Raw genomic sequence first — 15,243 nt, 5'->3', positions numbered from 1 at the left:
TTAAAGCACCTCACCACAGTCTGCTGTTGAAGACTCACTGGGAAGAACCCAACCATCAACCCATGAGCATTAATTAACTCTTGTCATTTTCATTACAAATCACACAGATTTCCAACTTTTCCTTCTATCATTGATTCCCTTGTTTAGAAATCCTTGCTAATCTCCCCTGTTTTTAGCGACGCCGTACTGGCAGCGATGTAAATCAGGATTTCCTTCAGGTTGGGCGAGGCACAACACAAGGATTCTGCATTTCCAGCTCACAAAACCTGGTGGTGGTGGGAGGTTACTGACCTCAATCTGCTGGATGGCCTCTTCCCGCTGGCGGATGGCTTCCAGATCCTCCTCCGTGATTTCCGAGAGCAAGGCTTGGTCCTGGCCCTGGTTCTGCCACACGCCATCGCCTCCATTAAAGATCTTCTCATCATCAGGCAGGTCAGAGAAGGGGGCCTTAGGGCTCTGCTGAGATGGGAGAATGGAAAGAAAGCAAAGGAAGTGTAAATGTTTTCCAGTTTTACACAGCTTTAGTGTGGGGAAAGGAAATATTGATATAAGAGATGGCCTAAGCAGTGGCAGAAAGGTGAAGAGGAGAAAAGTAAATTACATGAGAGGAAACATTTCAAGTCTCAAAGGAAATGTCAGGACCTGAAGTCAGCTCTCCTGAGCTACTTTAGGGCCTGAGTACCCAAATTCAATTTTCCACAGTTCTGACAGAACAAAACACTGATGTGCAGCTGAAAAAATAACACATTTACCTTGTTTAATTCCCTGGAAATTCTTCCTGAATTAGACACTTTCTCAGGCACAGATAAATCCTACTAATTTGTATTGAAGACTTTATGATCCAACTTGCAACTTTCAAAGTACAAAAGTTCCAATATTCTCCATTTATGAGATAAACAGCGCAGCTTAAAAAAGGGGAAATCACTGCAGTGATGTGAGTGCAGATTGATCATCTTGAGCAAATCACAGGCTCATGGTGTTCACTCTGTGGAGTTTACCTGGTTTTTCTGACACATCTGATCACAGTCATAGAGTCACAGAATGGTTGGGGCTGAAAAGACCTTAAAGATCGTCTCAACCTGGCCCAGAGCACTTCCAGGGATGGGGCAGCCACAGCTTCTCTGGGCACCCCTTCCGGTGCCTCGCCACCCTCTGAGGAAAGAAATTCTTCCTAATATCTAATCTAAATATCTCCTCTTTCAGTTTAAAATCATCCACCCATGACCTATCTGCCTGTTTAAAAGGCTTCTCTCCCTTTTGTTTTTTTTAAGCCCTTAACTTGTTTTATAAGCCCCAAGATACCATTTTCTTCTATTTTGGAAGCTGCACTTACATTCAGGTTCAGATTTTAAAACCTTGTTCAAGAACTGGTTGGATCTCCACAAAAAGTAGGGGCAGAGGTTTAAAATGGTATTTTCCACCCAGCCTTTGGGTTCTGAGCCTGTGTCAGGTTCAGTCCTAACTGGACTTGGAGAATGAACTGACTCAATGTTGGTTTGTAGGTTGAGCTCAAGTTCTAAACTAAGAGGTGCTGTTGAAGGCTCCAACCTTACAACTGCATGAGGATTCCACTTCAAACAATATTCATGGTCCTCTAACTTGGTCTTGAGCTGAGCTTTGACTCCTAACCAAAAGTTACAATAAAAAAGCAAACTGAGTGCTTCTGATGCTGTGAAGTTGAAAGAAGAAATGGCAGTGGCCACAGCACATCCTTGACCTAAACATCCCCAAAGCCTCTGAAAGCTACAGGACAAAACAAACTCGGGGGGATGTTCAGTTCTCTGAATCTGGGTTTATCTGAAACCCAAACACTGGGAGTGATGCCCAAAAAATAAAAGCTTTTTGTTGTCTTACTCTGGCTACATCTTCAAAATTATTAATTCCCCTCAATTCCCACAGCATGAACAGGAAGTGAGGCCATGGGGCATTTAGATGGAAAAGCACAGGACTGGAGAATTGGAAGAACTAGGACGACTTGATCTGGAAATGTTTATTTGACTCTCTAACTCTGCTTTAACTCTTTAAAAGTATGCAATTCCTGTATTTAGAAACAATTTTTTGCATTTGCCTACACTTAGACTTTGCCTTATGAATTTAATTCATTATTATTATCACCATACCTTGTTAGAGACAAGGAAAATAACATAACATAGTGAAGGAAGTGGGGTGATGGAAGAAGTAGAAGGAAATAGGAAAATCATCATCAAACAGTCAAGTATCTTTCAAAATATAAGCAGAAGATGAAAAGCTTTGACATTAATGTCTTGCATTGTTTCACCTTCTGCTTTCCAGGGATCTACTGAGAAAGGATGTGTTACAGGAAGAAAATAGTCATTTAAAATTAGGTTAAAGATTAATTTACAATTTATAAAATGCATTTTAATAGGATTAAGATACCCTGGGGGTGTTTTTTTAACTAATTATTATGTGCCTTGGACACTAACTTTCCTGGTAGAGTGTTTCAGTGCCAAAAGAGTGTATTAATGGACTCTGGAAAAAAAAAGCAAACATGGGGTATTCCAATGCTTCATTTAGTGACAGAGGTGTCCTCTCATCTTCACCAGCGGGCTCAGATGAGCAGAGGCAAACTGCACATGGCCAAGCGGGTTGGAAGATCCCAAGAATCTGCATTGTGGAGACACAGGAGAAGAATTCTGATGAAATTTCTGTGTCCTCTGGTCACAGCAAGGATGCTGCACCAAGGGCCTCAATGCCCACGAATGGACACTCAAAGCCATGCTTGTCCTATGCAGGTCTGAATTTCAGGGGAAGATGACAAAATTTAAAAGTGGTCAGATGTTTCCTGGTCTGATGTGGGAGCGCAGGGATAACAGGGGAAGAAGCAACCAGCTCTTCAGATTAGGTTAGTCCATGGAATAACACAGCTGTACCATAAATATGCTTTGTCTTGGCCTGTGTCAACTTTATTTGTCATCCTCACTTGCTGGGCCTGGTATCTGTAAATTACCCTGCAAATTACTCACAAAACACAATGCAAGGGCTGCTGCTCAGTCATCTTTCATAAGAAAACCAGCTACCCACTTGTTTAAATAGGTAAAGGTCTAGACACAGATCTTTTTCTCTAAACAAAGTAGTGGCCTAAGTTAATTTCAGAACTGCTGAAGGCAATTATATGTGTTTGCATCCTTAACATCTTCCAAAAAAATCCAACCACGGCCGCTGAATGAGTAAATCAGTAAAACAACAGGATGCAGAGGGACTGATATTTCCTTCCAGACATAAAAATGGCTCCATAATAATGTTAAATACAGTCACCATGACCTGCTATCAGGGTCTGTACGCTGTGCTAACAAATAAAAGTGATTTTTTTTTTTTGTGCTGTCCATGGTACTGAGCTCCTCATTTCTGCGATAAAGCGAAAAAATCTTAAATCTGAAACTCTGAAGAAATCTAATCACTTCTAATGCTTCTGATTGAAAGCTGCATATAGCTGGGCTTATCAGTGCTCTTCATTCCCTTCTGAGTTATGTTCATTGCCATGTCTGACAAAACATTTTATTTATAGCAAGAAAAGATCAGATGGAGGGCACTCGCTGAGCCTCCACAGATAAAGTTCCCTTTGACACTGCACTAGCAGGGGCCATAACTCCTTGTACAGGCATTTCCACAATAAATTTGATTTAGTGCCAAATTTTATGCCCTGTGAATCTCTGTGTAATTTTCTGTTGGATTTCCTTTCATAAATTGTTAATTGGATGTGTTTGAAGTTGTTCTTTTGTTGAAACTTGCCTCTGGCAGATTTTTGTCAAGATGTATCTATAAACTGAGCTCTGCCAATGGAAAAAAAAAATTATAGCAGAGGAAAAAGTTGAGTATATCTGATATGCTCAGTAGTTCTTTTAACACAAAATCCTTAGGACTGAGGGTCATACCATGCTGCTGTTCATCATATCTGAAAAATTATGCCCAGGCACAACATTTTTCTTGTCAGATAAAATCTTTTCACCAGGATAAAATCGTTGCTGCTTACAACTACATTTTTTTATCAGATTTATTCTACCAATGGGAAGATGCTGTATGCAGCTGCTGATAGGGGGAAAAAAAAAGGTTTGATCTGGATGGTGACAGCTTCTGTCAGTGCCTGTACTTTATCAGCAGTAAAATCTTTGCCTCAGAAGTTGCATGGCTGAGACCCCTCTGAAAATAACCCACTCCCAACCCTGGTCCTGCCTCACTCCCCATTTGTCTATCAGAAGGGACAGAATACCACAAATCTGACAACTCTTGTCACACAAAATCACCAAGCAAGGCATTGAAATGACCTCTCTTCTGGCTCCCATATGGTCTTTATTCCACAGAGAAGCAGAAATCTGATGGGAACTCCAGCTAACATCAGCCAGCCCTCACAGTCCATCTGCAGAGATCTGGGAGTCTCCCGAAGCAGTGAGAGTGTCCTGGCACCTCCTGCAGCTCTTTTTTACATCACTAACTTCAATGATGACATTCCTGACTGCCAGTTACAAGACTGTTCCCTTACCATAAATTCAGGGCATGAAATATTGACTGGAGTGGGATGAGAAGTGTCTTTAAGTGACAGAGAAATGTTTAGTGATTTCAAAGGAAAATTTCCTCTCCAATCCTCCTCAAAACCTGAAGATATAGACAAAAATTATACAACAGAGGACAAAAATTATACAACTCCCTCCAGGGAGTTAGTCCCTTCAGGTTAGTACAAGATGGATAATAAAGGTGTAAAATAAGATGGGCCTCTCACAGTCTTGTCAAAAATAACTGTGAGTTGATGTAAGTGACCAAGATTTATTTAAGCTGGATTTACAGACTGCCCACCAGGTGAGTGACAGCACAGGGACAGGAGAATGAAGGGCTGAGGAAGACACTCACAAATTCTCCTTTCAGCCTCGGCATGGAGACAGTTGAGAAAGGAACTTGATTAAACCTGGAATGAGACAACATAAACCCATTTCTTCATCACCTTCTTCCACCTCCACTCCAAACTCCACCAGGCTTGTGTCCTGGGGAGGAGGGTTTAATTTCTGTGTGTGAAAGTTTGGGAAGATGATGCAAACCCGGTATCTTGGGATGGATGTGGCAGAGCTGTCAGAGTGGGGAAGGAGAGCAAGAGGCTGGAAAGCAGCCCTTGGGAAGGGATCTGGGGGTCCTGGTTGACAGCCAGTTCAGTTTGAGCCAGAAGTCCCCCACCTGGACTGAAAAACTAATTCTGGAGAATAAGAAGGAGCTCAAGTTCCTTTTTCTCTGACCACTGCTCCATTCACATGCACATTTCAGGCATCTGGAGCATGGAGGGGCTGTAAGGCTCTGGAGATGCCTTTGATATGCACAGCACCACCCACAAATTCCTTATCTCCCAGTTTATAGGAGCACAGGTAAAACCAGTCCCACTAAATTCCGCTAATTTTGAACAACAGACCAACAGACTGCAGGCAGTTCCAAGGAAGGAAATCTTCTGGAACCACGAAAAAACAGCATTTCAGAGCTTTTACAAGACTCAGGGAGTAAACCAAGGAAGGTTGCTCTATCTTCCCCAATCTCCAGAAGCCTCCTGCACCTCTAGCAGGGATATGGCCAGCTCCAGCAGCAACCACTACACCTCCCACAGCTCCTGCAAACTCTCACATCTCCTTGGGTAACGTTTGGCTCTGGTTTTCAAACCAAATGCAAATGCAGAGATGTTTATCTCTTGCTTTATAGTACATATAGACACATAAACAGCCTTTATGAGGATCTCCTATTCTCAGCAGCATCCAGGCTCAGAGATTCACATTTTATTGCGTGTAGAATAACGAGGCTGGAGTGTCTGCATTAGAGATCAATAAAACACCGTGCAGGGAGGGCCACAGTGCAGAGCACTGCTGGAGTTACTCTGCCTGACACATTTTTTGTGGCAGGTTGGCACTGCAAAGCTGCCTGGGACAAAAATGACACAGAGCAGCCAGTTTGGCCCGACTATCCCCAAAATACAGCCAGGTTAAGGCTGGCAGGTAAATTGGATTAGATGGTGTCGCTCAAACCATCCTTCCAAAACAACTAACCTTGCAGGCTCAATGAAATTTAGAGCTGTGCCATGCCAAGCAAAAGCCCAAAGCAATTACAGGTAGAAAGGCCTCAGGCAGGCACAGAACAAGCAGCCTGGGTCTTCTAAATCTTTTAGAGGGGAGAAATAGTGATATTACAATTTTGCATTATCTTTCACAAGGAAGATCACAGCAGTGATTGGTAATCTGAGCTCTGTTGTCTTAGGAGAGGAGCTTCCCACAACAACTGGGAAAGAAATGCATCACAAGAAATCACAAATTAACCATCCCCTGCTCTTCCTTTTCACTCAAAAAAGGTCAAATTTAAAACTGCCACAACAAGGACAACTTTCAAGTGAAATGTATTGAACCCTTCCTGCATGCATCACTGACATGGGCAAATACAGAAATGGATTCAGCATTTTCTTCAACTTATGCAAATTTGATTACTCTGCACCAATGTAGCATGAGAAAAACCAGGATGGGGAAATCAGCATAATGGCAAGGGCTGAAGTGCATTTTTATTTAAATTAACTAGAATCCTTCATGTGTTTCTGTCTTCACTCTTAATCAAGGTGTTTACTTTTGAATGAAAGGAATGTGAAATTGAGTAAGAAAACCACCCTTTCCACCAGTTTCCTACTATGGAATCTGCAAGGAATTACTAATTTTAGGGAAAATGTATTAACAGGAAGTATTTTGCTAGTTTGCTTTTCAGCATTTTTAAATTTACTCATTCAGGTCTCTGCAGTCATGAGGACTGAGAAAACCTTTTCAGTTTCCTGGAACTGGAAGACACTTAGTAACAGACTACCTAGTTCATACCTCCTACTGTTTTCCTCTTCTTTAGCTTGCCTTCAAGACTTTATTACTTCACCAAATTCATTCTAAGCAATCCTGACCTCATCACCCAGGGCTGCTTGAGTTCAGAGTCGATCTTACTGTACTCAGGGTGGGAGAATTAAATGACCTGTCTGTGGTAGATGAAGAAAAAGAAAATAAGCCAGGGCCCTGAGGTTTAGCTCTCTGATAACTGATGTGCTTTTAAGAAGCACAGCACATTTTCTCCCCACAGTGAAGACCAAATATAGGAGGAATGCCCTTCCTACCAGGCTTAGATGGTGGGGCTGACACTCACATTTTGCTCATGAAGATCATCAGCTTCTAGGTCAAACTTCAGTTGATCATGAGGGCTACGTTTTGCCACGTACTTTCACCCTGTCTGACTGAAGGAAGGAGCAGCTTGTTCTGTTCCTATTTCCAGTCCTTCTTCTTCTTTTTTTTCCTCTTGATTTGGCAACTTTATCTACCATGCAAGTAGACGTTCCCACGGCAATGTGAGTGACACAAAACAGCATCAGTGAAGAGAGGCACACATCTCCCCTCTCTGTAACCCAACATACTCTGCTTTTCAAATCCATTTCACTGAATAACTTCAGCCTGACTGCACCCATCCTTCCCAAAACCACCTGCCTGGGCTGCCACCACCTTCAGGTGGCATCTCCATACACACAGGGCGAGTGGATAAACATTTTTCCTTTAAGGCTGTCAGGGAGGAGGGCATTCACTGGTGTTTTTATAGCATCACAACACATTCCTCAAGCTGTTCCTGCCCTTTCCTAGCTGTCTGTATTCTCAGCATTTTCTGTCTCTGGCACCACGTTTTGGCTGGCAGAGCTGTCTGAGAGCTGAGCTCTGCTTTGTCCCTGGATCCTGATGCAAGGCAGAGACCCCCCTGCTCGCAGCTCCCTCTCTGAGCAGCTGAAACCCCCAGCATTTGTGGAACTGGCCAATGCTTGAAAGAGCTCACAGACACATCAAGACTGTCTAGAAAGTGTCGTGGTGTCTCTGCCTCCCAACATATGTGCTGCACAGCTGGTGAGCAGGTTCCTGCTAGAAAGGCAAACAAGAGGGAGAATGAGTCACTGGCTCATCCATTAACACTCATCTAGTACCAAAAAAATTAAAATAGTGAGGAGTCCTTTTTTTTCCCTGGGTTCACACAGAGTCAAGAACCAAATTCAGCTTGATTTCCTGCAGCAGAGACAACCCCTAGCACAGGCACAATGCCACTCTGGAGCAGTGGAAAAGCAGAAAGCTGCTGGAAATGAAAATACATCCCTTTCTTAAACAAAAAAAAAAAAAATAGACTGCTTTTGTATTTTACATTTTGTTTTTGGACTGCTCAACGAGTTTTATTTTTAGAAACATGTTTGACTCCTACAAAACTCCACTGGCAACAATTTTTTAATCTCTCTTTGTTCCTGGCCTTTGGCAGGGTTTCAGTGGACTGTTCAGTGTCCAAGCAAATGTTCATAGCCTGATATAGAGAATCACTCTAACTTAGAGACTCTTTTAAAAAAAATATCTGCCCATTTTACAGCCCCTGCACTGCCAGGATGATTCTGTTACTGCCCAAAAGCCTGATCCCAAATTAGGACAAAAATCAGAGGAATCTCGTCACCACACATCTGCAAGAGCCTTGGGGGGTGGGAGGTCAATTGATGGGAATGGGACTGGGGACACAGAACAAAGTGACAAAGTTCCTTCCTCCCTGTGAGAGTCAGGTCCTCCCTTTGTGGGAGAGAAAGATGAAAGAGGAGCTGAGCTTTGAGCAGCAGGATGGGACAACACCTTGTCATCCCCCCACAACTTTTGGCACCATTCACAAAAAGCCTCATTTTCAATAATCATAGAACCAGAGTAAGGTTTGGGTTGAAAGGAACCTTAAAGATCATTTCACTCCAACCCCTGCCATGAGCTGGGACACCTTCCACTATCCCAGGTTGCTCCAAGCCCTGTCCAACCTAGCTTTGGACACTCCCAGGGATGGGGCAGCCACAGCCTCTCTGGGCAACCTGTGCCAGGGCCTCACCACCCTCATACTAAATAATTTCTTTCTAATATCCAATCTAAATCTCCCCTACTTCAGTCTGAGGTCATTTTCCCATTTCTTGGCACTTCAGACCCTTATCCAAAGTCTCCCTCGAGCTCTCTTGGAGTCTCTTTAGGAACTGGAAGGGGCTCTAAGGTCTCCCTGGATCCTTCTTTTCTCCAGGCTGGACACCCGCAGCTCTCCCAGCCTGGCTCCAGAGCAAAGGTGCTTCAGCTTCCTGAGCATCTTCATGGCCTCCTTGGGATTCACTAAAAATTGTCCATGACCTTCTGTCTCAGATTGCAATGCAAGATGTTTTCAATTACCATCTGTATGGCAGATTATCTTTTGTCAAGTGGGCAGTTTGCCTTATCTCTCTCTTTGAATGACCACAATTCACACCTCCCTCGGGAGGGGACATTGCTGATAACAGACTATTGAATATCGGTGCATGACTGATAAGAACTATAACATCCCATCGTGAGATGCTCCACCCAGAGGGAGGAACCAAGCATTGCTACCCAGATATAATCCAGAGGATTTTGAGACATCAGCACAGCTTTCTCCACTGGATTCCCCAGAGGAACAGCAGCTGCCTCTTCCTCCACTGAGTCTTCAGAGGAAAGAATACATCCATCCTTCTCTATGGATCCTCCTTGCTCCAACAGAACTACCCCTGATACTTCAGAGGACTGCAGCCACATTTCCAACTGGACTGCTACCAACACCCTGACCAACCGGGTGTCAGGTTGGGTTTTGACTCTGTCAGTGTTGCTCTAGTGTACTGCATTGTTTATTTTATCCTTCTATTGTTTTCCCTTCCCTATTAAAGAACTGTTATTTCCTGCTCCCATATTTTTGCCTGAGAGCCCCTTAATTTAAAATTTATAGCAATTCAGAGGGGTGGGGAGGGTTTACATTCTCCATTTCAGGGGAGGCTCCTGCCTTCCTTAGCAGACTCCTGTCTTTCCAAAGCAAGACATCTTCTCATGTTGGGGGGACAAAGAACTGATTTCCTGTTATAATCTCCTCATGCTTCAAACCAATCTTTTTTTCCCCCCCTTTTCCTCCAAAGATCAGATGTTACAGCTCAAGGGACATGATCATCCAAGTGGCAATACTGGAATGAAATAGAGGCATGTGGAAATTTGGATCTGATTACAGTGTTGTCATTTTAAGTGTACAATTATGGAAGAGCACTGCACAGCAGAGCCCAGTTAGGCAGGAACTTTTACAATTAAAAGGTTCTGTAGCATTTGCTCCTAAAGAGATACATTCAGAGAAACAGAGATCACATTTTCAGCTAAATTGGTGAAATGGCTTCTGTCCCTCTAAGTGTTCCCAAAACATCAATAAAACTTCCCATCTGCCCACCTGTCCATACAGGAGGGGTTGATGGCTTTTTCTCCTGGCCAGTGATAATTCCCATCCAACTCTGTCTAATCTCCCTACCTGTAAACATCCTTAAAATATGAGTTTAAATGAATGGAAGGAAATGCTTGCCCTGATTTCTGTGTGCTCTGACAGCAACGACTGACATGGACAAGAGGACATTTTTTTACTGGAAATATTTAACAACAGACAACCTTATTCAGAGGACATGAGCTTCAATCTCCAGAAAATGAAGAGTGACAACTTGAATTTCAAGTCAAATCAAGTCAGAACATTTACTGGTTTAGAGAAAAGCACAAGAACAGCTGAAAGAAAATTATATTCTTCCTCAAGAATAGTGATAGAGTTATTAGAGATCTAGGCAATGTCTCAGGGAAGAGAAACTAACACTATTAGGGAAATTAGGACACAGAGGTGTATTTGGCACCAAAATGCCTGCAAAGTGAAATAATGAAAATATGACGTGTAAACATTGCTAAAGGGAACAAAATCTTGCTCTGAGTTTGTCCAGGGAGAATGAAATAGGGAGAATTTGGCAGTTTGCTAATTTATCCTGTGTGAGTTCTTTACAGGGCAGGATGAAGTGAATTTAACCTTCCAAATGGTGACAAGAAATAGGAAGTTTCAGGAAGGGAAGCGGTGCAGAGCAGCTTTATTATCCTCAGGTGCTCGGTGCTGTCTCGGTGATATACACTCACAGAGATGTTAACCTTTCCTCATTCAGTCCCACACCACCCCATTAGCATACAGGCTTTCATGAGGATTGAAAAGCTACCTAAACTGTTTCCAAAATAAAGCATTCAGCAAAAGGATTAAGATAAAAAAAAATGCTGAAAGGTTTTCAGCTCAGCGCCTCCGGAACGTGACATGTAACAAAATCATCCATAATCTGCCCATTTTTCCAGTTAATATCAGGACAATGTCTTAACTGTGTCACAGGCAGGAGAGGCCACAGATAAACATTCAGATAATTTCTACCACAGATTTTTATTGCACTATCATTATTATTTATTTTACTTCTGTCTTTACTGTGCTATTGACTTTGCAAACTGATGGGGGTTTAACCATCCACACAAGTGTTCTTTATTAGTTTTAGCACTTAACCTACATGTTTCTTTCCTACCATCAGACTATCCTGGCTTCTATCATTTAACTCTGAATAATTCACCTGGTCTTCATTTGTATTTTCACCTTGAAAACATTTATAGACATATAATCATGTTTCTATTGATACCTTCTTCAGGACTATTTAATTTAGCTCCCTCATTTTCTCATCTGATATTTATAGACTATATACCTCATGCTATTTTGCTTGCCCTGTTCATGTTCTTTTTCATTCTCTCTGTACATACCAAAACCCTTCCCAAGCCATAAACTCCAAGATTTCATTGCTTGTGCCATAAAAGTATATTTCTGTTGGAAACTTCCACCCAAACAAGGAGAAATTTTGTCGCATGGTAAAGTCCACTCTCAGAAATGCTGCATGGGGCTTTGATTGGTTGACTTGTTGCATCTTGATAATTTTCCTAACTATTTGACCCACTCCCAAAGGACTCGAATCTGATCATTTTCCACTCCTACAGTAATAAAAAAGTAATGAACTGATTCTGAAAGGCTGGGACACACTCACTGAATTAAAATCATATTTCACTGCCTGAAAGAGACCTCTGTCTGCAAACCCACACTGGAACAGGATTCTCTCTCTGGAAAGGCAACATTTTTCTGCTGTTCCTCTGAAAGTTTGTGTGCATGAAAATGAGATTTTTATCACACAAACCCAGGTTTTCACAGCACAAGAAGCTCCTTTCTAACACACATGGGTGCAGACACTGCCACTGAACCCATGAATTCTGGAGGGACAAAGGGTGAACTACAGGAAGGGTGTTTGCAGAGAATTTATTTCCTTCTTTTCCTTGTCTACTCAAAACTGTGAAGTGGGTTTCTCCAGTGGAAGATTCAAACCAATAAAGCTCTGCCCTTCATTTTTTTGGCCTTTTCTCCAAACTGGCAATAGAGACAAGGAGCTTTACCCTGTTAACAGAGCTGCCACTTTGTTCCATCAGAGATCAAGTGTCATTCAGAGAAGGAGGGATAAATTAGGCAGATGCTGGTTCGGGACTGGTGGTATTGACATGTAAGTGGGATCCCTCTTAACATCAATTTGAGATGTTTGCACAGTGGATATCTTTGTTTGAATTGATCAGGCAAATTGAACCGCCAGAAATCCACCTCTCCAACTTTACATACCCACAGTGGAGGCACTGACCTCGAGCTCCTGATTAAGACTCCCACTATAATCAATGGAGACATGGTCAATAAAGTCAATGGAGATAAGAGCCCTGTTCTCCAGATTAAAAAGATTGACAGCTACTTAACACAAAACTCTGCCGTGGACTATAAAGGGAGCCTTGAATGTCAGGCTCAGAAGTAGAGATTTACACTACACATGCCCAGCTGTGGCCAAGGGAGTCTATGGGGAAAAAACCCCAAACAATCCAAAACAACATTAAAAAAAAATAGATTTTTTTTTTCAAAAAACCCTGACCAAAAGCCACATAGATTTTTTTTTCAAAAAAAGCCTGACCAAAAGCCACATAGATTTTTTTCTTTTTACTGAAAACAATATATCATACTTAGCTCAGCTGAGTACATTAAGATGTGTTTGTTTCTCCCAGCTACCGGTAGAAAGTGTCTTGTTGCCTTCAGACATAGAAGTCTACACTGTGGAGGAATTAACAGAGATTCCTTCAGCATGCATGGTTTGAATTCCCAGATTTGTCAGGAACTAGGTGATGACAGAGAGACAAGACAGGTCTGGGGTGATGCCCTAGAAGCTGCTTCTTGGATTCCCTCTTCATGGAGAAATCCATTTTTCCCCCACATGGCACATGTAAGAGTAGAAACGTGTTTGCAGTTACCTGACCAGTGTGACAAAAAAATGACAAAACCACCTCTGGTTTACTGATGTGCAGTTTGTTTATTCATCTGTCACACAGAAGGCAGAATAATGTGAAAAGTTCAACTTCTTCTGATAAATTTCCCTCAGCTGGTGAGAACAGGAGGCAACCAGCATCCCCCTCACAGACCAGGTCTTTAATAGAGTTAACACCATGAGAATATGAAGTGATCTAAGCTATATATTCACACTGTATGAGATCAGACTGCATCAAAACTTTGATAGATGCCCCTGCTGTTTGCTCATCCTTAAGGAGCAATGACCTGGACATTAGCATGTCTAGTAAATTGTTCTAATGTGTGGTGAGAGGGGACTAATGGATACAGTAATTGATTGTTTGATGGATAGCTGGGGAGCCCTTTGATTATGAGTTTTTGCTACGGTCCAAGACATTTTCATTCTCCAGTTAACCCAGAGCTGATTGCTTGCATGAATTATCTCCTTCTCTGACTGCAAATATCATTCACTTAGTAAATATTTCATTAGAAACAAACCAGTGGTGGGGAGAGAGGAGGAAGCAGACGCTCAGTGCTGTGTCTGTTGAAGATGCTACAGAGTTTAGAGAACAGACACAGAGATTATCCATGAAATGTGCTCGGGTCAGACAGGAGATCTCTGCCTCTCCAGGGTTTAGTGCTCTGGAGCAAGAAGAAGCCTGAAGGTCAATTTAAATCAATCAAGGGAGGCCCAATATGGACCAAGAAGGATGTAATGCAGTGCTGAAGCCACTGTGTAGAAGTTGGCTTCCTCACAGATCCCACCCTCCTCTCTCCCAAACTCCAGGCTGAGCTTTCACGTTATAATGAGGGATCCTGATCAAGAGATAGAATATCATCAAGAAAATATTTATAATTCCTGGGATTTCATTGTTGAGGGTAGAATTTTGATACTAGTGAAGGTCATAGCAAAATGTCCCTGGCTATCAATGCTGTCTTTTTTGATCCTTTATTTTCCCATGATGTCTTCTCAAAAGTTATTTCTACTTCTATTTGACTTTTAATATTTAATTATCCAGTGACACCTGTACTGAACACATTTGTTTCATTTCAGATGGTTACTTTCCAGCATGACACTCTGTACTTTTGAGTTATGAAGATCACTACTCTTCTCTCCAAGGAGAGCTCCAAAGGGCAGTGCAGAAATCAGGCAGAAATAGACTTTTTTTTTAACCTCTGAAACTCTCAATCCTGGATCAACCCTCTCTCACATCTCTTCAAATTTTCAAATAAGAAGAGAGCAATATTTGCTGAGGACACTTTGGACTTCCACAGGCTCCAGAGAGGTGAGGAACTTCACAAACTAAGCTGGAGTCACAAGTAGTTTGTTCCAACACAGAGTCACTACAAAAGCTAATCCCAATTCACCTCACACTCTTAATATGCTGAAAACTGCAGCAGTTTTTAAATCCTCTTTCATTGAAAAATTGTTGATGAGCAAAATACATAATGTTCCCCTATTACTCTCCACCTTGTGAACGTCCCCTGGGCATTGAGACTCTCTTATCTTGTTTTCCTAGCTGTTCCTCCAGCATATTTATGTTGTTAGCCTCACAATGGGTATCATTATGTCAATAAGCACAATTTAAATATTAATCCTATGGTTATGGGCAGAAATGTAGCTGATCATATCATATGCTATAAAATAGGAACGTGTCACAAGGAAATGGCTTCAGTGCTGTTTGCTCTCAAATGTTTTGTCAAGAATTTTACAGAGGGGAATGACATGAACAAAATATGGGGGGAAATGAGAGAAGGTGACAAAGGAAGAGGGACACCCTCTTCCTTTGTCACAAATAGAACAGGGACTGTCAAGAGTGAAATAAGAACACAAAAGGTGCTCGGAAACATGACAAAGAGGGAAGAAAGCTTGGAAGTGAATTGAAAGAAAGCCACAGGCAGATCCAGGTTACCTCCAAAATGCACAGATCTCCCAGTCAGGTATGACAGGAGCTGAGATAGGACCCTCACAGGAACTGGAACCCTCACTACTGCTGATATATTTCAGCA

At 42.1% G+C, this 15,243-nt stretch overlaps 1 protein-coding gene across 1 annotated transcript in view; it reads right to left on the bottom strand.

Annotated features, from left to right (window-relative positions):
* Positions 1 to 15,243, bottom strand: part of TSNARE1 (t-SNARE domain containing 1) — a gene marked incomplete at its 5' end in the record, with an annotated part of 305,337 nt that overhangs the window by 214,826 nt on the left and 75,268 nt on the right. Inside the window, one exon of the mRNA XM_005426622.2 lies at positions 292 to 459. Within this exon, the coding sequence (XP_005426679.2) occupies positions 292 to 459 (168 nt within the window). The remainder of the gene's footprint in view (positions 1 to 291; positions 460 to 15,243) is intronic.

Source organism: Geospiza fortis, unplaced genomic scaffold (assembly GCF_000277835.1).
Source record: "Geospiza fortis unplaced genomic scaffold, GeoFor_1.0 scaffold351, whole genome shotgun sequence".
Lineage (NCBI taxonomy): Eukaryota > Metazoa > Chordata > Aves > Passeriformes > Thraupidae > Geospiza > Geospiza fortis.
This window is presented reverse-complemented; position numbering and strand designations above follow the sequence as displayed.